Consider the following 23471-nt stretch of genomic DNA (forward strand, 5'->3'; position numbering starts at 1 on the left):
TTTTTTTTTTTTTTTTTTTTTTTGGGGGACCCAAGGGTTTGAATTCTCGTCATGCTAACATTGGGCCCCACGGCCTGATCCATCTGAGCATTAACTAGCAATATCCCGCTTCCTCACAAACACCGGCAATCCGCCTTGCATTGGCAATGTCAATGAGCTTTTGCTTACCCTTTCTTGCTTTTCATCATAAGCAGGCCTGAAGTCGAAGTTCGTGACAATTGCAGGCAGTACCTGTACCGCAATGACATCTGCCATCTTCTTACCCAGACACATTCGAGCCCCGCCATTGAAAACGGGATACTCGGCTGCGCTCCGGACGGTGAGAGATTTACCATCAGCAGATAGCCACCTCTCTGGCCGAAACTCGTCGACGTCTGGGCCCCAGATTGCTCTAGACCTGTTCATGGCCCAAGGGCACCAAACAACGACTGAGGAGGCTGGCAAAAAGGTCCCGTCCGGGAGAGTTGTCTCGCGGACACACTGCTTGATCTCAAAAGGTATCGGTGGGTAGAAGCGCATCGCTTCGTAGAACACCGCCATTGTGTAAGGTGCCGAAGATGGCTTGAGCGGAGTGGGGTTGTGGCCCCCGGGATTATCCATTGGGCTAGTGAGTTCAGCTGTTTCAGCACGTATGCGCTCAACAACCTCCGGATGTTGCATGAGAAGATATGACGTCCAAGTCAAGGCTTGAGCGACAGTGTCTCGTCCTGTTAATTTGTTAGAGCTGTCCCAAAAGTTCGTTGCCGGTGGCTTGGGTGGCAGTGAATGGGAAGATTATCCTGTAGAGCACGTAAAAGGGGTCTCACCAGCAGACAAATAATTAAGAGCAGCATCAGCGACCAGCTTCTCATCTCCTATGCAGTCAAGAAGAGACTGTATCAAGCTCCCCGATATCTCCTCTAAGCCATCATGCTCCGAGTTTGCGTCCGTCTCGGGCAAATTTTCCGGAAATTTCTCAGCAGCTGTGCGATGACATGTTGCATTCGCAACTATCTTTCGGCCGTGCTCCTTTACTATAGCAATAGAACGCCGTAATTTAGAGCCCGTGAAAAATTCTGTAATGAACCAAAGAGGATTCTGGAAGCGCTCCGCCGTGGCTCCCGATGCATAGTCAAATGCAACGCTGAAATCGTCACCGGCGTGCATTTCCATGTTGTACGCCATTTTCCCCATTAGCTGGGAAGTAATTCCATGAAACACTTGCTGTAGATCTACCACAGTCTCTCCGTTCGCCTTGTTTGTCAGCCATCTGACGTTTTCGTTTAGATAACGAGGCAGAGCCACATCAGTCAATACCCGAAGGTTGCTCGTATTCAAAAAGTTCAGACCAGCTTTTCGCTGCGCCCTCCACGGTTCGCCATCAACATTGATGATGCCATGGCCAAAGAGGTCGTCAGAGCGTTCCTTGAAGAACGCGCCCTTGTTGAAGAGTGCCTCGTTCTTGAAAACATACTCCAGGCACGTTGGATCATTTATGACGACACCGGGAGGCAGCGACGGGACCGTGATCTGGTATGTCTCCAGGCCGAATTCCCGCTCGCGCCGATGAAACCACACGAACAGCTTCTGCCTGGGCTGCAGAAAAACGATGCCATTTCCGACAAATGGGAGCGAATCACGCGGCGTCTTGAGGGGGATGCCATTCCGCTTCAGTCGAGGGGCTGCGAGCAAAGTGCGCAGAAGAAAGAACGCTATGGGGACCAGGATTGCCGGTGCCCACGGACCAAGTTCAAGAAGCGTCATAGTTCGAGGCGGTTGTTAAGCGCAGACTAGCGTTTGTGGTTAAGTTGAGGCTTTTTTTTTTTTGCAGTGTTGACGATTTTTCATCTCATCGCAAAAAACGTTGAACTAGTCTAGGAGTTATTTGAATGTGTAAGTTTGGGAAACGGAAGTAGCTGTAGGTACAATTATTTTGTCGTCATGTTCAATTTGGGATTGAATGTAGGTAATTATAGTTGTTGGTAGGTTGCACTCGAGCTTCAAGGGGAAGCTACCGATCGGAAGTACTCTAGGACCCTAGGTTGTCATAGGTACCTTAGGTAATGTAGGTAGGTACCTAATCAGTTACGACGGCAAGGGTGGGCACAGACAGGGTACGAATCGCCAATTGTCATTGGGATTTCGGGATTTACATGCTACCTGTGTTGCTTATAGGCGGCTAACACGGCACATCCTGGATCGACGGAGGTACAACATACTGTTATGGTAAATAGTAATAGCTGGCCACTTGTACCTTTCGCGCCACAAAAACAAACAACCAGACCAATTGCTCTGAGGGAGACGGGGCAAACAATCAGAGGTTGAGAGGTTTGATGCCCACCGACCAGTACTCGAACATGCACCGGTTCTAGCCACAACCGAGCGTTCCACGTCAAACAAGCCTCTTCTATGGATACTGCGACTAGGATGTGCATGCTGAAATTTTAGTGCCCTTGCCAGGTACGGAAGCTGCGTCACCACTTTTTTTACAGGGGAAAGCTTGCACAAGAAGTGGGTGGGCCTTGAGTTCATCCATGCGTTGGTTGCGTTCATCATGACACTCATCTAGCAATACATTTCCACTCCAAATCATAAATTGAGCTCTGGTTTTGTTTCCCTTTTGCTACTACACGCTTTTCAAATTACATTTGAATACATACGAACACATAAAAAAGCCCAATCAGGCAGGACCAGCATTAGAACAAATTCTTTATCCACACATAAAATTGCAATGCCGAGACCACTTGTCCCACGCATACACGCCTTTGAGATCGACGATCAGCCCTGGTATGCGAACGTCGTTTTGCAAGAAAACTCCCTTTGGAGTTCATGGTGATAAGTCTCCCTAACTGTGTCTCATCAAAAATATCCAGGTTCCCTTCTTTCCTCCGGCAGCGTGTCCAGACCGTTCTTCGGCTCACGTGGGAGGCAAACATCCCAATTTTGCAATCGAGCTCGCCCGCTGAGCGCGTGGCCCGCCTCTTAGGAGAGCACCTGGATCCAATTGACGACTATGGCTTCATTGACTTCTGTGCCGGAGCTGGCGGTCCAACCCCCGCCATTGAGAAGTACGTAAACGCCAACAGGGATCCCAGCGAGCCCGGAATCCCCTTCATCATGACGGATATCTACCCGCACGTCGGGAGCTGGGAGCGGGATGCTGCGCGCTCGCCAAATATCAGCTTCGTCACCAAGCCCGTCGACGCCACGGCTGCACCCGACTTCCTTCTGGACCGGTTCCGCGGCAGCAAGGAGAGCTCTTCGAGCACGGGCGGCGACGGCATTGTGAGTTACGCCGAGATGGCTTCTATGAAGAAGTCGGACCATGTTATTAAGCCCCGCAAGATCTTCCGCCTCTTCAACCTTGCGTTTCACCATTTCGACGACCCGCTGGCCAAGTCCATCCTTGCCGACACGGTCAAGACATCGGACGCCTTTGGCATCTTTGAACTGCAGCATCGCACATTTTCGAGCTTCATGATGCTCAACATTCTGTATCTGTCCATCTTCATCGTTGCGCCATTTTACGCCCTCATGAACCTCGACCTGGTCGCCTTCGTTTTTACCTGGTTCTTGCCCATCATCCCGGTCGTCGTCACCTTCGACGGCTATATGTCGAGTCTTCGCACTCGCACGCCGGACGAGGTCGAGGCACTGTTGAGGTCCTGCGGAGCCGGAAACGCCGAGGACTGGGAGGTCAAGGGCGGCACCGAGCGGCACTTTTGGCCGTTTGGGTACCTGGAGTGGATCATCTGCACCAAGAAGTCCTCGGCCAGTTAGAAAGGGAAGGACAAAGGGTACTTGTTTCCCCCTGTGGATGATGACGACGAGGGCGGCCGGAGCGGGAATGAGGAATTCGTCGATGCATGTGAAAAGCACGTTTCAGTTTGAGTTACGTTGAGGGTGGATGATTTTTGTTGCGGCCACCATAAGCGAGCAAGATGGTAAACAACATTTCCAGAGACGAAAGGGTAATGCCTGGAAACTATTCGAATTTATGTAATAGCGAGTAAGGGCCAACTGAGAGAGTGCGTTCAGAACATGTTGCAAGCTTGTCGCGTCGCCTATAAGAGGCGGATAAGTCGCGCATAGGGCACCAGGTTATCATGGTAGCGATTTAACTAAAAAGAAAGAAACAAAAACAAGCTTCAAAGACAAATGAACTCGATAAAACTGCAAGAGGATGGTTTCAGTGCATATCCACACAGGAGCATATCTGTCCAATATATACCTTGATTTGCAGCAGGGTTCGGATGCCTGAAAACGGAATAACCATCGAGGTCAACAGGTTCGTAGCTGCGAAAAAGGTGGGGATGCAAAAGCTTGGCCTACTTACCTGGTAGATCGACTGCAACGAGGTAGCAAGGTTCAAGGATTCCCTGTCAAGTGAAATCGCATACAAAACACAAGCTTTCCTGTAAGATTTCAGAAGAGATCATCCATACGGCAGATTACGATTCCATCAGACTTGAGACATTCCAGAAGCACTCAAAATGAAGTATCAATCTTTTTTTTTTTTTTTTTTTTTTCTTTTTCTATACATCTTCTTTCTCCTAGTCAGGGATGCGATCCCCCTTGGACTATAGATATGAACGTCTTCCGCCCCCGCGCAACCCACGCAACCCACCCAAGCATCTTGTTCTTCCAATCTCCATAGGTCGGCTTGACGAAATATAAAAAAAACTGATATACTAGAAATCATTCCCATGTCAGACCTACTTTTCAAGAGGCCAAGGCTGACTACCCAAAACAAAACGTAAAACAAAAAACCAGAATATATGTCCAAAAAGGCTTGTAGAAAACGATCCCGTGCAAAACCATGAATTAAGACATGATAAGGAAAAAAGGGTTGTCTCAAACTTTGTCGTCGAGATGAAAAATCGGAATGATCAAAAGTGAAAGGCAAAGAAATCATGCCAATCAAATAACGGGACCGGCCTTGACAACATCCTCAGTAGCTTCGCTCTCGTACTTCTTGAAGTTCTCCAGGAACAGGCCACCGAGTTTCTTGACCTCAATATCGAAGCTTTCGTTTCCAGCGGTCCAGGCAGCCTTGGGGTTGAGCAGCTCAGAAGGCACGCCGGGACAGCTCTTGGGCACCTGGAGGTTGAACACCTCATATGTCTCGTACTCCTGTTTGGCGAGCTCGCCCGAGTGGATGGCGTCGAGAATAGCACGAGTGTACTTGAGAGGGCAGCGCTTACCACCCTGGGCGGCACCGGCACCGACCCAACCGGTGTTGAGCAGCCAAGCGTTGGCGTTGTGGTGCTCGATCTTGTCTGCCAACATCTTGGCGTAGCGCATCGGGTGCAGAGCCAGGAAGGGCTGAGCAAAGCATGACGAGAAGGTGGCTTGCGGCTCTGTGACACCGTCCTCAGTACCAGCCATCTTGGATGTGTAACCCGAGATGAAGTGGAACATGGTCTGGGCGCTGTTGAGCTTGGAGATCGGGGGAAGAACACCACGGGCGTCGCAAGTGAGGAGGATGATGTTGCTGGGGTGGTTGTTTGAGAGGCAGGGGATCTTGGCGTTGGAGATGTACTCGATGGGGTAAGCACTAGAAAAGATGTTAGCCACAGGCAGGAGAAATAGTCATGTTGTAGTATTAGCTCCTGGACTCTTCACATACCATCGGGTGTTCTCAGTCAAAGTGCTGTCATCGTAGTCGACGACCCTGGTGTTGGGGTCAAATACTACATTCTCCAGGACTGAGCCGAACTGAATGGCACCAAAGATATCGGGCTCCTTCTCTGCTGAGAGACCGATGCACTTTGCGTAGCACTAAAAGAGTATACCTAGGTCAGCTTTAAGATTATCCCCGTGACCGAGAACAAAACAATCGCAACTTACACCGCCCTCGATGTTGAAGACACCGGTGTCGCTCCAGCAGTGCTCGTCGTCGCCAATAAGCATGCGGTTAGGGTCAGCTGACAGCGTGGTCTTGCCGGTACCCGACAGGCCGAAGAAGAGTGTAACGTCTCCGTTCTTGCCCTCGTTCGCAGACGAGTGCAGTGTCAGCACGTTGTGCTTGATGGGCATCTCGTAGAACAAGACGGTGAAGATGCCCTTCTTCATCTCGCCGGCGTACTCGGTACCCAGGATGACCATCTCCTTCTCAGCAAAGTTGATGGCGACTGAGGTGCCCGAAGTCATGCCCTCGGTATACCTGTTGGCGGGGAAGGTTCCGGCGTTGTAAATGGTGTAGTCTGGCTGGAAGTGCTCAAGCTCCTCACGCGGCGGACGGATGAGCATGTTGCGCATGAAGAGGGCATGGTAGGCACGAGCGCAAACCACGCGCACTCGGATCCGGTACTTCTCGTCCCATCCAGCATATCCGTCCACAACGTAGATACGACTCCTTGTGTTGAGGTAGTCGATGGCGCGCTCACGGTTGATCTTCCAGACCTATTAAGTTTCCATAATCGCCTTCGTTAGCAAGCATCTCAGGGGAGGATACGATGTATGCGGCAGGGGTATCACGTGATGGTGCGGGGGTGGCTTGTCCAAGCTCGGCTCTTGTAAGTACGTAACGGCGTGGGGTGCATGAGTGGGCAAGAATGTCTTGGAGAATTTGGTTCGGGTACTGTGGATCCACAGTGACAAACAAAGCAGTAAGAGAGTCTTGGACTGCCGCATTATGACGCCAACTGTGGACAGAGGGGGGCGTGGGCTTCGGATGGAGGGCTTTTTTCAGCCTACCGGAGTGGGCAATTGAATTTCACGGGTCAATGAGGGAGTAATGGGACGCAAACGCCCGAGGTTCTCGTGAAACTACACGAATCGGCCACCTCCGCAGTAACAAGGCAACCGGCTCGCCATAGTTTTTGTTTTGGCTTTTCCGCTGTAGAACCCCGTCATGACGTCTTGTAGTGCATTGGGGACTGCTGATCAAATGCAAAAATGCTCCTCATAGCCGAATTGGCCTGTCGGAATAAAGGAATTGCGTTCCATGGTAGAATAGGGAATAGTTGCTGCGTGTCTGGTGATGTAGTGTGGGATGGAAAGTCAAAATAATCAATTTTGTTTGAATTGGCACTTACGTCAGGGCTCATGGGCTTGTTAACGGGTCCCCACCTGTCCCAGAGAGTATGGGATTAGCAAGTGGCTTTATTGTATTGCATAGAAAGGCTCATTACATACCAGATGTCGTTTTCTGATGACGGCTCCTTGACAACTCGCTTGTCTAAGGGAGAACGACCCGTCTTGTTACCCGAGTACGCCGTGAGAGCACCCGTTGATGATATGGCCGAGCCGGGCTCGTACACCAATGCATCCTCATACAGTGCCGGAACTGACGGGTTAGGGATCTTTTCGCGTGATGCACCTGTTAGTCCGACTTCCTCTTTGACCGCCACGGCGAAAACCGGTTCAAGAACTAAGTTTCGTCGTTCTTGTGCCGAAGCTAAAAGGGAAAAAAAAAAGAAAAAAAAGACAAAATGGTGGGTTGTTCAACTCACAATAGCGACCCTGTCGTAGTCGATGTGTGCCTTCTCGTGCAGTTCCTCCTCTGTTGTTCAAGTCACGTTAGTTTCATCCAGTGTTTTCTTGCTCGGACAATATTTGTGCATTCATACCTAGCTCAGTGTGTTCATGGGGGAGATGAGCCCTATTTAGGGAAATCACATTGTTAGTTTCTCCAACGCGACGAACTGGCGGCAGAGGCGGGCTGCCTCTATAGTTCTTGCGGGTCGGGGATGTAGGGTTCCCATACTGGACACCGCTAGGGTGCAGCGAGGTCTTGTTGACGTTGTTGTGAATCACTGTGTGGGAGAAGGATCCTGTTAGCATCAACAGGTTCTAGCCACACAGCGGCGACGGTGTAGATATATATATTCTTCCTCGGAGAAGACAAGACCATGTAGAGCCATCATGATGATGATGGGGAGGATGAGGGAGAGAAGGATTGGGTCAGGGTTGGTAGGACGTACTGGTTGCAATTGTTGCCTCGTAGGCTTTGACGTTTCTCAGATTATGGGAAGATGCAATGCTGGAGCGAGGAGCTTTAACGAGAGAGTTCAGGAAAGGAGAAGCTGTTCGATGGACGGGGTCCTTCATAGTTATAAACTTGTTGGACAGGACGGGTTCGGTCAGTATCGGAAGCGTTTAAACCTGGGGGTAGCTTGGCTCATGTCGGGTTGCGTCAAGGGGAGGCGTGTAGAAAGTAAAGGTCAAGGTACTACAGTTAGACAGGCTTTCGTCCGAGATCCACTCTTCACGAGCTAAGAGTCGTGATAGATCCACGAAGAGGCTCGTGGCAGGGAAGATGCACCTTCCATACTAGACTACTAGTATACCCCAAGGTACCATAAAGAAGGTAGTTCGGGGGAAGGGACGATTTGTTACTGGCCAGCCCTTTGTCCGTCATTCCGTGGTTTGGGGGGCTCTGGGGGCCACGAAGAGAAACCGGAACAGCAGTTGTTCGTACCCTTGCAAAACATCGGGTTGGAAAATGCATCGATTTACTGCCGTCTCAGCTAGCTGCTGAGCCGGTTAGTAACGCCTTGAATATGCGACTCGGGCGGCCTGTACTTTGAGACAAGTAGTTTAGAATTTCTCAGCCGGCTTGCATGACTTGACAGTGAGACTCTTCAAAGGGTCTTGGTCCCCTCATGCGACCACTGTTGCCAGTATCTTTTGAAGGGTTTTTTTTTTTTCGAATTTAGGGTAAATATTCGCACAGATACAAGAAACTGCCTGAACAGGTAAGAGTGGAAAATGGGCCTGGTCTGGTCTGGTCTCCATGGTCATCAAAAGAAAATGTGGGCGGTTTCCCCCAGCCTTGGCTCCCAGCAATCACAGGTCTTCGAGCCCCACTCAAACTGCCAATCGGGATGCATCTTGTGCCAACTAACCGCCTCCAACTTGACTTCCGGGCATTAATTATTGGGAAAGGGATTTGCCGGGGTTTCAAGGTTGAAAACGAAAAAAATAAAATAAAAGACATATTCTTGCGTAAGACCATTCCGCCAAGGTTTAATTGGTTACTCGGCAATTCTGAGGGCACACGACACCAATAAGTAGTAAGTGCGCTTGACTACACAGCAGCAAACATAGGAAAAATTAGGGGCAAAAATTAGACAGCTCGTAAAACACCCAGACCCTGGCTAGAATTTTACGTACCTTTTTTTTTAATTTTAATTTTTTTTTTTTTTTATGTTTTTATAAATGCAAGAGTTGCAGATGTGGCACACGACAGAGTTCCTGAACCGCCAGAAGCTCAAGCCCGAAAAGACAGCCGCAGGTGGAACATACAGAAGGTTACCAGGACGAGGGGCTGAAGAACTAAAACGGGGTCACCCGCCTCTCGCGTGCCCGGGGGTTGCTGGGACCTCTCACCTGACTGGAGAAGGTTTTTTCCTTGGGCTGAAATGCACCGCATCGTCGAAAAGAAAACCCACTGGCAATCTCCTATCCCGTCCTTAGAGTGGTACTTAGTGGCACTGTATGTACCGTCGGCGGGCCGTTCTGCAGCCTCTGGGTCACACAAAGTCATTGCAGCCCAAGCCTCTCATGGGTCGGCCTTGGCTGCACTCCCCCCTGCTGCATTCCGATCTAATTCAGACGGAACTTTACGTACAGAACCCATTCTGGAAGACCGAACTCCCAAACTACTGACATAAAAAAATAGTACGTACATAAAACGAAAGCACTTGCGGATGATATTTGTACATCAGACCTGAAAGATTTCTCCGCAGCTACCCATGAGCGAGCACCGTACATTGTTTCTTTACACACAAAATAAATACGTAGCTATATCCCTGTACTCATCCAAAACCATATGCAAGTGCAGATACCCCCTTTGATGTGTACGACAACCTACGTGCCGGTAGAAACAAGCAGCATGCATGCCATTTAGCTCCTGCTGTCAACCCGGTATGCTCCGAACTTTTCCACATATTTCTGTCTCAGCGACTGAAATGCGAAAATAGGAAAAGAAGGGCCAATTGGTTCGGGAAAAGTCAACGAATCAGCAGCCTGTTTGGACACGGCAAGGCGGAGGCGTGGGGACGGGGGACGGCGGTTCGTGCTATGTTTGGAGATCAGAGATTTTGGATGTTACAGTAGATTCAGCAGATTTAAACGTCCTGGGCTATGATAAGTTGGATGCCCTTCCACTCCGTCCTAAACCTACCCCGCAGCCAAACAGGCCTTGCAGGAATTGCAGGCCACCCACAAGGCTCAATTCGCATGTAAAAAGACCAAACAACCAAGTCAATGGGTAACATTTCCTGTCAAAATTGTCCAAAACAATGGGTCCTTGACTAACAATAGTCATGGCTTTGTACGTGGCGGTGCCAGGACGGTTCCGGTCTTTCCCGATTGACCCCCCTTACTGTGCTGCTGACGTATGTACAAAGAATGCGTGGATTTTTTTTCTTTCAAAATAAACTGATTAAAAACATGGGCGTGGGTGTAATGCATGTGATGCCCTGTAGCGAATTCCCATCTCGTAAAAAGAACCGTCTAGACCGTACTTTTTTTTTCATTCAACAATTCGTGAAACCATCCAGCCCTAGTCAATGGAGGAACAATGTGCAGTCACGAGAGTCAAAAAAATTCCTTTTAAGCGAAAGTGGGAGCGAAAGAAGCAAGAGAATAAAATAGGCCGTGTTCTTTCACTTGCACCCTTACCCGTTTGTGCGTGTCGCAAAAGTTCGTTATACTTCAATTCTCCAAATATTTGTTTACATGTGATTGGTTTTTTTTTTCGCTCTTTGTTTTACCCCCCTCGCTTCCCCTCCCCCAGGGCAATCCCTCGGTACCCCTGCTTGAACCCCTCCAAGTTGTACCGACCCCTCCCCCCACATTTTGGCTGCCAAGCGCAACCATGCCCTTGACCCGATTTTCCCCTTCCCTCTGACATGACATCAGCCGCAACCGAGCATCCCCGCAGCGTCCCGGTCGCCGGGGTTGTACGCCGTTCCGATTCCTGCCGATGCCAACCCCGGACGTAGAGGAACCGTCGGTTATACGGAATTTGAATCGACACAAAGAAAGTGTTTCGCTTGCAATTTGGTTTCGTATCTACGTCGGAAATCGATGCAAAGGTGTCTTTTCGGGTCGATCATAAGCCGGAAACCTCCTCATGTGGGTTACATTCACTTGTTGTCGCTGGATGCATATTATGGTATTTTATGATGAATTCCATGCATGCCAGCTATCGTTCACTCCGTTTTGATAGGACCTTATTGGCCGGCCTCTCAGGGTCTGCCTATTTACATCTTTATCATAGTCCTCTCACATAGATTTTGTGGTCCTTCCACGTCAAGTTCCTTACTTGACAGCATCCAGCTTAACTTAAGCGGAGGTCTCGTCGGAAATGAGCTTGGTGATCTTTCCAATGGCAATGGTTTGACCCTGGTTAGTGTGAGTGTTAGTATCATCGACCTACAGCGCGCTAGTTCGTAAGATATGTGTCTCTGGCTTACCTGATCTCTTAGCGTGAAGCGACCCATTTGCGGGTAGTCCTCAAACCTCTCCACGCACACCGCACCTGCACCTCCCGTGACTTGCATTCTCGCGATGATGCTGTCTCCCTTCTTGGCATGCGAAGGCGGCAACTTACTCTTTCGACCAGTACCCTTCTGCAGTTTGTGGAGGAGTGCGGCAAATGTCACCTCCTCGATAGCGGCGTGCACGTGTAGCACACAGTTGTATCCAGCAGTAAGGATGCTCTTGAGATCCAAGATCTTGATCTGGGCCTCAAACTCCTTGACCGTGTGTACCAGCCTCTTGGGAGAGCAAATAACGAAACCGGGCAGAATCTCCTCCTCTTCAATGCCACGCAGCCTCAAACGGACTTGGTCACCGCACTGAGCAATAGGGATTTCGTCCTCTGTCTCGCCGTAGACGGCAGAAACATCGATGGGCTGCTTGTTGGGCATCATGATCAGGCTCATTCCCTTCTTGACCACTCCTGCCTCGATCTTACCCTCGATCATGGTTCCCATGTCTCGATACTTGCCGGCAACCGCCATCATGAACGGCGCGTTGAGCTTGCGGTCAAGCGTCGGCATGTTGTCCAAGTACTCAAGCAGTGACGGGCCATCATACCAAGGAGCAACGTCCTTGGGAACCCTGTCCTTGATACCCATGGTTTGCTGAGCAGCGATCGGCATAAAGAAGACGTCCGTCTTCAAGTTATAGCCCGTGCCCTTCAAAAATGCCGCCAGCTTGGTGGTACACTCCTTGTAACGTTCGTGTGACCAGTTGACGGTAGGGTCGTCCATCTTGTTGATAACTACCACCAGTTTGTTGACACCTTGTGTCTTTGCCAACATTGCGTGCTCCCTAGTCTGACCACCCTTCTCGAAACCAGTCTCATATTCACCCTTGCGTGAACTGATGACGAGGATACCAATGTCGGCCTGAGAAGCACCGCCAATCATGTGAGGCACGTACGTCTTGTGCCCCGGTGCGTCAAGAATACTGTATCGCCTCTTCTCCGTCTCGAAGAATCCACGACCAACCTCGACAGTCTTGCCTTTGGAGCGCTCCTCGCTGGTGAGATCCAATGCCCAGGACAGGTACCAAGTCTCTCGGCCAAGTTCCTTGGCTTCGCGCTTGTACTTGTCCATCGTCCTCTGATCGACCATGCCAGTGACGTACAGAATAGAGCCACCTAGTGTGGACTTTCCGGCGTCGACGTGGCCGATAAAAATGATGTTCATGTGTTCCTTGCCGTAAACCTCCTTGAGGGTCTCTTCATCGACGTCGGCAGTCTGTTCCTTCTCGACGGCGCTAGCGTCGCGGGTGGCTGCGGTCTTGGCTCCGCGTGTGGGACTGGAGCGGCCGGACGATGGGGATGGGGAAGTCTTGCCGCTCGCGCTGGCGTCGCCTCCGGTCTTCTCGATGGCCTTGGCGGCCGCAGCTTTTGCACCAGCCTCTGGCTTGGATTGGGCTTCCTTCTTCGCGGCCTCCTCCTTCTTTGCAGCCTCTTCCTTCTTTGTGGGTTCTTTGGTAGCGGCGGGGGCGCCGATAGAGAGGACCTTGGCTTTGGGCTTTGGTGCATCGCCTCCAATGCTAAGAACCTTTGTTCCACCCTCCTTGGTGGCAATGGGTTTGTTCAGATCCGCAGCTGGAGCTGCAGAACCTGAGGCGGCATCTGGCCGCTTGGCAATCGTCGGTGCTGGCTTTGCTTGTTGCTGTGGTTGCTGCTGTTGGGCTTGCTGGTTCTGATAGTTTGAATATTGGTCTGCATTAATCAGAGTCAGTGGTTACTTGTCTTTATTTCTTCATGTTGCTAGGCTTTCTTACTGTTGTAGCCCTGCTGGCCATATCCACCTTGGCCATACACAGCGCCGTAACCCTGACCATATTGACCGGGCGCCTGTTGCTGTCCTCCGTACTGTTGGCCGTATTGGCCATAGCCCTGGCCGCCGTAGTATTGTTGCTGCTGGTACTGAGGCGCATAACCTCCACCGTAGGGCTGACCGGGCTGGAAGGACTGAGCACCGGGCTGGAAAGTGTTGGCACCCGGTTGGAAAGTAGATGCGCCGGCCCTGAAGCCGCCCTGTTGAGCTGGCTGGCCTCCACGACCAAGGTTCATCTGCTGTTGTGCCTGCCTGGCCAGGTTCTCATCCTGGGCCGCAGGGTCATCTTCCCACGAGTTGAGGTTCGACATGGCAAGCGAGGATGATTAAAGATCGGGAACGCCGATAACCGTGTGTTGAAGGAGTGGAAATTTGACAATGAGTTTCGCGTCGCGTGTGTGTGTCCCCAACGGTCGGAAATCGCTTTATGAATGCGCCTAGAAGTGTGGAAACATTGCTTTAGCTATTTTTTTGTCCAGGCTGCTCAAGGCCAACCTTTCTTTCATGCCTTGTCATCCAACCCCACCTGTACACACCCAACACCCACCCAAACCTCTACGCCCAATGATCCACCATGAGCCATACTTATGAGATGATGAAATGTTTGATGCGACTCACTTTGTTCTCAAGAAAAAAGAAAATGTGTCAGTCGTATACAGCCGTTTGTTTCTACAAGATGTTTTGGAAGGGTGTACAATTTTGCATGCCGACAGATATGCAAAGTTGAGCCACCCAAAAAAAGTCCGCCGCATTTGAGTTAGCTACCCCTCCCTCCATGCCCAACCTATAAAACTCTTGGGAGGCGAAGTGGGCTACAGTGCTTTTCTGGCCAGGATTCGGCCAATAACTGTGCTACCACTTGGAACAATGCTATATTGTCACCGTATTGAAAAATTACAGGAAACACAGTATGCGAGAATGCTTGCTATTGTCAAGCTCACCTGTATTCAATGTCCTGTTATGCCAGGGAGTACACAGCACCTACGTTTTATTTTATTTTGCATATTAGGTAGATATGGATACGGCCAACCTACCACTTTAATTATCAGGTATCCAAATAACAGTAACTTTTTCCAAATCAATTGCATCCTCATGTTTTGTTTTCTCACTCAGATTTTCCGATGGAAACGTGAACTGTGTCTACTTATACTTTGCGCTGTGACCTAGATTAACTCATCAAGGCCTGAACCCAGAGCCAACTGGACTCCCATCTCTTCTAACCTGAACCGCGTTACATGTGTGGATAACAGGTGAGGTAGGTACCTAAGTGTCCACCTGCCACCTGCAACACCTCACTTCAGTAAATGAGACCAGGCTACAGACAGACAGACAAAAAAAAAAAAAAAAAAACACATTCACTGCATCATGGAATTTCTCAAAAATAGCAATGGACGCCTTTCTCACAAGACTTGGCGCGCAAGCCATGAACATGGCCATTCGGTCTGGCATAGCTTTGACATCAACTTATGCAGTTCAGCAATGTTCTCGGCTTCTCAAAACAGTTGATGACAAGTCGATCCGCGCAGAGCTGAAGTTGTTGCAGCAAGAACTCAACGAGAGGATCAAAGTATTTTTTTTTATTTATCTACCTAATTCTCTGAGTTGGCTATTAGCTAGAACTTGGCCATTTTAACTGACCCGAATGATACCTTCCCCATAAACGCAGATAATTTCACCCGCCATTGACTTGATCGAGTTCAAGTAGGTCCAACACCAACCGTAGCCCAATCTGACTCACTCACATCGTTCACACCGTTAACTCACATACTGCAGAGCTGGAAGAGGCAACGTCTTCCTCGAGAACGCTGTTCCACTAGCAAAAGGCCTTCGGCGAAGCATCGTTACTCTCGGTAAACGACTCGAAGATGTCGCCTGCGCCGAGGAAGAGGCCCAAAAGCACGCCAGTGATGCCAGGGCAAGACCACGGACGTCAGAGTCTCAGGCAGCAGAGCTACGCAGCATAATCAGCGAGATGAAAACCCTCCTTGGTCGCATCGAACGTGATGCTCACATGCTCCAGTTCGCCATCAGCGCATCCGGAGAGAACTTATCAACTTCGTTACCTCCAGGTGTCTCGCCTTCTCGCCTGATGCAGGCCAGCACCTTTTTGAGCATTGGGGACACGCAGTTTGCCAGTGACCCATATAGGCCGGTTCAGATAGGGCCTTCATTCACCCTCTCACTTTATCTGCTGTTCATGGGCCATAGCAAGACCGAGACGCGTGCGAGACCTGCGGAGAGCAATGCATTATCACCTATAGATTCTGGTAATCCTGTCAATAATACCACCAATCATGAGGATGAGCCTTATGGCTTCCAAGAGGGCGAGCGAAAACCATTGTGGCAGGAGGTTGTGCACAAAGCCCGCGTCAGGCTTTGTCGTGTCCCCCCTGACTGGAAGTTTGATCGTGAGAGGGGCTACATTCCTCTACCATCAACTCATTCACCATCGAGAGCTCAACATGCACATTCTAGCTATTCATACGCGGCCAAAAATGAATTCTCATATCATCTGGAGATAGTTGAAGACCTGGATGATGGCCGTCTGCATGACGAGGAGGGCGGCTTCTTTGATGATATGCCAATGGCAGGAATAAGAGAGTCGATACCACTCCACCAACTTTCAAAGATATTCTACACTAACACGGGCAGAATTCTGAATATTGGTCAGGAATTGGCACCTGACAATAACCCAGCCTTGCTACTGAAGCGAGACTCAACGGCACCTACTCCTAAACAAGTGATTGGCGATATCTTAAATAGTGTCGAGCAAACAGCAACGAACACGGACAATGAGTTTGAATACCAGAACGAAACGCGGTTAGACTCGCAAGCGGAGCTTGACTTGCAGATTCTTCGGGAGAGTAGCGAGTCGTCCTCCGAAAAAGCACCAACTCCGTATCACAAACCTCGATCGGATTCAACCCAGGCCCCGAAAAGCTCGTACAGTTTTCCCAAACACCTTGACCCGGAGTGGATAGCCCTAGAAGTGTTCACAGAGCTCGACGATGAGAGCATCTCCTCCACCGAGTATGAATCGAGCGAAGACGACCAGGACTCGAGCACGAGCACAACCAAGAGCAGGCCCGACGTCAAGGGCAAACGCTCCTCACTTGACGCGAAACTCATGCAACAAATCAGAGACATCTCTTTGCGTTCTGGTACAACGTCGCCACCGCACAGCGGTCGGGAGCTCAGGAACACGGTCAGCCCAGAGTCGTTCGCAACCAGGTCGCCCTTTGGCTCCATCACGTCCTCACTATCACTGCTAGAGATGATTATCCGCCTGGCCAGCCTCCAGGAGTTCCAGCAGACATCCCACCTGTCGATCCCTGACCACATTCTCACTTTCTTTTTGGAGGAGACGGCCACAACGGGTCTTTCGGGCGAGGACAAGTGGAAGGCTAGGAGTGAGGCCAAGAAGAAGGTTGGCTTTGATCCATACCATGATGCCACAAACTAGAACTAGATTATGTTGGACACTTTGAAGAGAAATAACATGTGCGCATAGAACAAATATCACAAAACTGCTTTCCTTACCGCTTACGACATTATTTACCTGTTTACGTACCTACCAGGTTATGAGAGATTTAGTCCATCTGATGATATCAATATTAACTAGATAACATCTCCTTACAACTGAAAAATCCTGTAAGAACCTTCGCCAAATCTACTTACTAGAATCTGCGATGTCTGCCTGCTTTATCCTAGTTGTGATTCTGGTAGAACACGGTTATTGTTGCTCAAATACGGACACTCAGTCTTGTTATCGGCAACTCGTTCTCACCACAATTTCAAGCCTCCCGATTTCTTCGCCTCTCATTAGTGGCCACCTGCCACGGTCGGCATTTGATTGTGCTTTTACTTCGGTTCTGTTTATTGGTGGCTAACGACTACTGTAGCAGCCGGCCTTGTGGAAATAATCTATCTGCCCTCTGAGATATAATACTGTTGTGTTGCAGTGTTAATCGACTAACATTCATCGAAATACACCTGTGATGGGGAGTAACAAGGATCTTTTCCTATCCTTTTACTATCATTTTCTCGATGCGTATTGGGTCAAAGTATTAGCAATGCAATCATCCACTGCGAAATTTCAGATCGGCTCTCTGATAATAATAAGTCTTGTTTTTTTTATTCTAGGCTCTTTTGTTTAGTTACAGTAAAAGCCAATCTATATGTTGAGAATCCGCCAGCGAGACTTTCACTATTATGAAATAATATAAAGAAATCTGGGGAAGACGGAATCTCTGACCGAGCCGTGTGTGATAGGGAAATTAACAAGGTCGTAATGGGATTTTTACATTAGGAAAAACAAAACCTGTGGGTTTTGGTTGACAAAAGGAGAAATGATATGAAATAGTGAGGAATGTGTCTTGGGTGGACATGAAAAAAAAGAACTTTTAACAAAAGCAGAAGAGTTGGTATGATCTATCGCTTGTTGAAGTTGAGGAAACGGTTCTGTAGAAGAAGAATAAAGTCAGTATATGTTGTTGATAGTAGATTAGGCAAGGGAGTGACGGGACAAAACTCACAGCCACGAAAATGATAATAATGTTGCTCGCGCAAAAGGCGATGAAGATTCCAAGATCCCGCCACCTATTATCGAACGACATGCCATATGGCGTGTAAAATTGATCACCAGAGCTGTAAGCACAGTAGTCGCACTGGGTGGTGGAGCTGGGGTTGGTAATGTATCCGTTGCCACCAGCGTTGAAGAAAGGCCTCATGTATTCTTCACACGAGGTACCATTCGGGGGCGTGAACTTGTTGAGCTCTATCGAGGTGCACCTCACCTCGAGGTCATGTAGCCCAGTCGTAACCATACCGCCGATGAGCCGAGTGAATGGGTCGAGTTGGTATAACCATTTGTACCCGTCGGGCATCTGGGGATATGGGATGGTAACACCACAGAACAACGAGAAAGTGATCATCAAAAACGGATCCAACTGGCTGGAAATGAATGTAGACGGTGTGATGGAGGACAAAGCCTGGGCGAGGGTGATTGAAAAGAACTCGGTGATGAGGATCATGAAGAACTGGAATCCAGCCCTCGAGCTCTCAACAGAGAAGCCTGGCATGTAGTAGAGCGGCAGGAAGAAGGCAACAGCACACAGGACGACGTATGGCAGCTCTGCAATAAGCATAGAAGCAGCGAAGGCGCTGGTGGTGTACATCTTGGACGAGGATTCGCGGAAGAAGATACCACGCTTGATGTGGTACATGGCCTCGACCTGTGACAGAATCAGAGCAGGCAGGACGGTGACCTGGAACATGACGAACACTTTGTACTGCAGAGAAGATCGTGAGTTGTCGAGCTGAAGGTAGGTCAGTCCGGTCACGAGGGCAATGACAACGTGGTTGAACAGGCGTGTGAAGAGGTAGTTCGGCGAACGCCAGAGCGCAAGGTTGGTACGATGGCAGGCGACCTTGAGCTGGTGGCTCAATGGTGAGGCGTACTCCTTCTCGAGAGCCGTATTGTCGGCGTTGGCCACATCTGCCTTGCGCTCTTCCTTGAGTTGAGAGATGGTATCCTTGACGTTGGCGTGCTCGGGAGACTCCTCCCAGAGGTCGGCCCAATCACGGTCTCCGACACGAGGGGCGCTACCAGCACCAACGGCCTCAAGCATGTACTCAGCAACGTTGTCGGTGGGTGAGGCCTCGGCGCCATGGCGCTTGAGATAATCACGGAGGACGTTGGCATCCTTGCCAATGTCACCAAAGTAAACGCATCGGCCACCGCGCTGGAGAAGCAAGAGACGGTCAAAGTTCTCGAAGAGGGCCGAGTTGGGCTGGTGGATGGTGCAAAGAATAGCCTGACCAGCATTTGCGAGCTTCTTGAGGAAGCGCACGATGTTGAAGGCACTCTGGCTATCAAGGCCGGAGGTGGGCTCATCCAGGAACAAAAGTAGCTCGGGTTTGGCGGCCAGCTCGACGCCGATGGTTACACGCTTGCGTTGTTCGACAGTAAGGCCATATTCGGGCCACCCGATAATGGAGTCAGCCAGATCTTCGAGCTCCAGTAAAGCGATCATCTCCTCGACAAAGGCGTATTTCTCCTCCTGGGGGGTATCGAAAGGCTGTCTCAAATCAGCAGAGAACCTGAGCGCCTCGCGGACGGTTTGCGTGGGTTCGTGAACATCAAGCTGCTCGGCGTACGATGTCGATCGCTGGAACTCCTTTCCGGGCTTCTTGCCGTCAACCAAAATGTCACCACCAATGACACCAATGTTTTTCCTGGAAGCAAGAACATCAAGAAGGGTAGTCTTTCCAGCGCCAGATGCACCCATGAGAGCCGTCAATTGACCAGGCTTAACATATCCAAACACGTTGTTGAGCAAGCGGCGGGTGCCTCCTGGGACAGGTACGTCGTAGGTCAGGTTCTCCCAAGTCAAGACTCTCTTGGACTCGATCTTGAGGTCGGAACCTTGGGCCTCAGTCTTGGAAGAACGTTGGGCCTCGCGCTTGGCCATGAGCTTCTCGTTGAGCTCCTTACGCTCCTTGTTTGGCTTCTGGTAAACAATTGCCGAGCTACCTCCCATTCCAAACTCGACCAACTCTCCAAGGACTACGTTCATGATCAGAAAGAAAACAACAAGGGCCATGACAATGCCAAAATTGCGCCAGATGTCGTTCGGGTCGTAGGAAAAGCCTGTGCGAATGTAGTCTGACCCAGAGACCTCAATGCTACCTGGCTTTGACCCAGCCAGAGTGCAAACCTGGTTCTCAGGGTTGCTATACCCGGGTCCGGACGGAATCAGACTCTCTGCTGTGCAGGTCATGTCTATTCTGCTAAACTCGTTGCCCATCATGGAGCTGAACATCAGACCAAGAGGATTGATCCAGAAGATCCAACGCAACCAAACCTGTTGGGACTGGTATTGAATGAGGTAGCCGGATGTTGTGATGAGCAGTGTGATGGTAACGACGGCAAATTTGACGGCGTAGTCGAAATCAACCGCGATGCAACCAATGATTCTGGATGTAAGGACCGATCAAAGTTAGTTGCCAATCAATATTAAAAATCGTCGACGGACTCAGATGAGGCTGGTCTTGACTTACCGGAAGAAGAGCGTCATTGCAATGTTTCCAAGCATAATGAACAAGAAAAACATGAAAAAGGCGCCGGCGCTGCGGTACAAGTTGGTCATGAAATACACAATGAGGGAGAAGACGAGAACCCTGGGCACACCAAAAGCCTGATCAACAAAGATCTGACCAATCCAGAGTGCACTCGGTCGATGGAAAGCGTATGCTTTGTGCTTGTTGACGATACCGCGACCCAACATCGTTGAGCCGAGCTCAGCAAAAGCCTCGAAAGCATTGAACAGGAGAGAGATGAACATCAGACCACCCTTGCTAAAGGAAGTAGCACTGGTTTCGCCGAGATTGATGTAGAGCGTGCCGATGACGATGCCGATGAGAATTGTCCGCATCCATGCCAAGAACAAGGCCGTACGATCTTGCATCTTGAGGACAGTCTGGCGCTTCATAAGGGCCCAGACCTGCTGGTGAAAACCAACAGTATAGACTGATTTCTTTGCACCGGTACGCTTGCCTTCCTTAACAGCAATCTTGAAATCCTCGTACTTTTGCTGGTCCTCCTTCAGAGATTCGCGATACTCTACCATTTCGTTATCCAAACGCTTCGCAAAGTCGGACTTCTTGAAAGCCTCGGCCAGGGTCTCAGGGCTGTGCGGAGCGTTATCGGGACTGTAGCCTTCGGAATAGGCGCGCTCGTATTCGTCGGTACAGCCAGTGACATAGTCGGGGGTAGTCTGTCGAGGTCTTGGCAGGAAGCCAAGGCCTTCAAAATATCCACGGGCTTCAGTGGCCGGGCCGAAGTACACTTGCCGGCCAGCGTCGATGACAAGCACCTTGTCGAATAACTTGTAAATATTCTCGGAAGCTTGGTATAGCGAGACGAACGTCGCGGTCTTGTAGAGGTTAGTCTGGATACGAAGCGACTTGATGAAGTCCAGAGCAGTACTGGCATCGAGACCCCGAGTGCTGTTATCCCAGGCCAAGATAGATCCAGAAGTAATCATCATCTCGGCAACAGAAACACGTTTTCTCTCGCCTCCAGAGACACCGCGCACGAGGGCACCGCCAACGACGGTGTTGCGGGTATGCTCAATGTTGAACATCTTGAGAAGCATGGTAATGACGTCCTTCTTGAACTGCGCCTTGGTGATGCCAGCCGGAAGCTTGCCGGGAATTTTGCAGTCGAGCGCAAAGCCCAGCGTCTGCTCTACCGTCAGAGTCGCGTGGTGAATATCGTCCTCCTGGTTGTAGACGGCCTCCCCGCGGTATTTCTCAAACTCCTTGGCCGTGAAGGGGCCATACAGCACATCACCAGTCACGCTGGTGTAGCCATAACGCTGGTTGGTGATGTTCTTGAGGAAAGTTGTGCAGCCGGATCCCGGCTTGCCCAGGACCAAGACCATCTCACCGGGCTTGCAGACACCACGGAAGTTGTCAAGCAGAGTCGCCTCGGGTATCTTGCCTCCCAAGCCCAGCTTGTTCTTGATTGGGGTGTAATAGTCGAAGAATCGGATGACTGCATCGGGAAATGTTTGGACGTAATTTGTGAATGCACTCATTCCCTTGACCGTTAGTTCATCCCAATAAACTCCGATATGCTTGGGACGGATGCCAGCCTCGCGAGAGGCCTGGATCCCTCCACGAATCCAGGACTCCAAATCAAAGGGTTCGCTTTCGGAAGATGAAGTCTCTCCTAGGTCCTCGCCATTGGCTTTCTCAGCGTCACGCTGAGAAGCGCGGCTCTTGCGCCGGCTAGCCCGCGACATTCCCGTGAGCTCCCTCTGCAGCTCAGCGAAATCGGCCTCGGCGCGGGCCACTGAGATGCCGGACCCAACATTGGAAGTGCCGTTGGGGTTCTTCTGGTGAGCTGCGACACGCATCTCCTCGAGGTTGATGCTCGGATCAGCAGAACGCGGAGGTGTGGCCGTGCCGACAGCTGTGTTTGCTGTTGAGGAGGCCTTATGGCTCTCCTCCACACTTCCTGCGTCCCTGTGTTTTTCGTCCATCGTAAAAGGTACAAACTGTTGTTGCTGGCGGTGCTGTGCTGCTTGCCTTTCCAGGGCGTAAGCTGCGAACTAACCCAAACCCAATTGGGCTTCAGCGGGCGTTCAGGACAGCCGTGGGACTCTTAAGAGAGCGCAGTTACTTGAGAGACCAAAGGATGCTCAAGAACACTCCTGTAATGGAAATCTTCCACCGAAGTCTGGGTCGAGGTGGCGGTCCTCGAAATTGCGTGCAAGATACAGACAAGACAAATTCAACCCCGATGTGGAAGGGTTTTAATAAGCAGTAAGGGGAGGGGTCAAGCTGGTAAACTGTGAGAGACGTTATGTACCAAATGAGTGCAGGTTTGTCATCGACCGAAACTCGGAGCTCGGTCCTGGCCGGGGGGCGGCGGCTCTTTACTTTTGAGGGTAGAACCTGATTTGCGCCAAGGCCGCCGATGAGAGAAGCGGTCGACGAATGCAGTAATCTAGGAAGGCCAAGATTAAGAATCAATGATACACAATGAGTGCAGGAAAAGTTCGGATGCAAGCTTGTTTAAAAGGAGATTTATGGACAAGGAAGGTAAAGAAAGGACAAAAAAAAAGAAAACAAGTCCCCAATTAGTAAACACAACCTTTGCCTCTAGACCCACATTCCCAAAGTGTGCTCGACGAAAGAGAAAAAAAAAAAAAAAAAAAAAAAGGGTATCCTTTAGGAAAGGACTGTTAAAGTACCCGGCGTGCGAGAGGGAAGGGCGGACAACGAGGTCTCAGAGCTATGCCTGTCATGGTAGGGCAAATTGTTTGCATGGGCATTGTATTGGTAATCGGTAATCCTGCCAGTCGGCTCGGAGAGAAGAAGTGTCCCGCGTTATGGCAGGGAAGGCTTGCTGTCCCGCAGGACCCCCCAAGCCCCATCCACATCTCCTTGATGGAATTTCAACGGCGCGCCCTTCCGGGGCAACTTGCCAAGTTAGCATGGACGTCCCCCTGTTTGTAGATGTTCGATTGGCTAGTGAGACAGATCTGATTGGTTGGCTAGCGCAGTGTGATCCACAATAAATTTTGGGCGTGGTACCAAGTTACAGGGTCATGGAAATTTGCCGCGTCTGACGGGGATTCAATCAGATATAGCTATGTAAGATGCATT

The 23471-nt window shown here is 50.2% G+C and overlaps 6 protein-coding genes across 6 annotated transcripts in view; 2 read left to right on the forward strand and 4 right to left on the reverse strand.

The window, feature by feature from the left end:
• The window catches only part of PgNI_08899 (uncharacterized protein), a gene marked incomplete at its 5' end in the record, with an annotated part of 5745 nt that extends 4002 nt beyond the window's left edge, over positions 1-1743 (reverse strand). Inside the window, 2 exons of the mRNA XM_031128889.1 lie at positions 169-707; positions 807-1743. Of these exons, the coding sequence (XP_030978851.1) occupies positions 169-707; positions 807-1743 (1476 nt within the window). The remainder of the gene's footprint in view (positions 1-168; positions 708-806) is intronic.
• Positions 1744-2568: 825 nt separating this feature from the next.
• Positions 2569-3759, forward strand: PgNI_08900 (uncharacterized protein; the record flags this gene model as incomplete). The annotated part of the gene is made up of 2 exons (XM_031128890.1): positions 2569-2766; positions 2853-3759. Exons 1-2 carry the CDS (start codon positions 2711-2713, stop codon positions 3757-3759), a joined length of 963 nt encoding a protein of 320 aa, XP_030978497.1. The 5' UTR covers positions 2569-2710.
• Positions 3760-4486: 727 nt separating this feature from the next.
• On the reverse strand, positions 4487-8648 carry PgNI_08901 (uncharacterized protein). The gene is made up of 8 exons (XM_031128891.1): positions 7908-8648; positions 7554-7739; positions 7437-7486; positions 7120-7286; positions 7020-7053; positions 5830-6384; positions 5609-5760; positions 4487-5536 (listed from the first exon to the last, which is right to left on the reverse strand). Exons 1-8 carry the CDS (start codon positions 8032-8034, stop codon positions 4900-4902), a joined length of 1908 nt encoding a protein of 635 aa, XP_030979442.1. The 5' UTR covers positions 8035-8648; the 3' UTR covers positions 4487-4899.
• A 1973-nt stretch (positions 8649-10621) lies between these two features.
• Positions 10622-13975, reverse strand: PgNI_08902 (uncharacterized protein). Its single transcript, XM_031128892.1, has 4 exons — positions 13911-13975; positions 13237-13729; positions 11409-13174; positions 10622-11337 (listed from the first exon to the last, which is right to left on the reverse strand). The coding sequence occupies exons 2-4, from the start codon at positions 13601-13603 to the stop codon at positions 11278-11280; spliced, it is 2193 nt and encodes a 730-aa protein (XP_030978495.1). The 5' UTR covers positions 13604-13729; positions 13911-13975; the 3' UTR covers positions 10622-11277.
• Positions 13976-14310: 335 nt separating this feature from the next.
• On the forward strand, positions 14311-16842 carry PgNI_08903 (uncharacterized protein). The gene is made up of 3 exons (XM_031128893.1): positions 14311-14859; positions 14959-14993; positions 15066-16842. The coding sequence occupies exons 1-3, from the start codon at positions 14680-14682 to the stop codon at positions 16753-16755; spliced, it is 1905 nt and encodes a 634-aa protein (XP_030979397.1). The 5' UTR covers positions 14311-14679; the 3' UTR covers positions 16756-16842.
• A 556-nt stretch (positions 16843-17398) lies between these two features.
• On the reverse strand, positions 17399-22974 carry PgNI_08904 (uncharacterized protein). Its single transcript, XM_031128894.1, has 3 exons — positions 20355-22974; positions 17828-20270; positions 17399-17753 (listed from the first exon to the last, which is right to left on the reverse strand). Exons 1-3 carry the CDS (start codon positions 22340-22342, stop codon positions 17724-17726), a joined length of 4461 nt encoding a protein of 1486 aa, XP_030978491.1. The 5' UTR covers positions 22343-22974; the 3' UTR covers positions 17399-17723.
• Between the last annotated feature and the right edge of the window lie 497 nt (positions 22975-23471).

Source organism: Pyricularia grisea (genome assembly GCF_004355905.1).
Source record: "Pyricularia grisea strain NI907 chromosome V map unlocalized Pyricularia_grisea_NI907_Scaffold_6, whole genome shotgun sequence".
NCBI classification, from domain to species: domain Eukaryota; kingdom Fungi; phylum Ascomycota; class Sordariomycetes; order Magnaporthales; family Pyriculariaceae; genus Pyricularia; species Pyricularia grisea.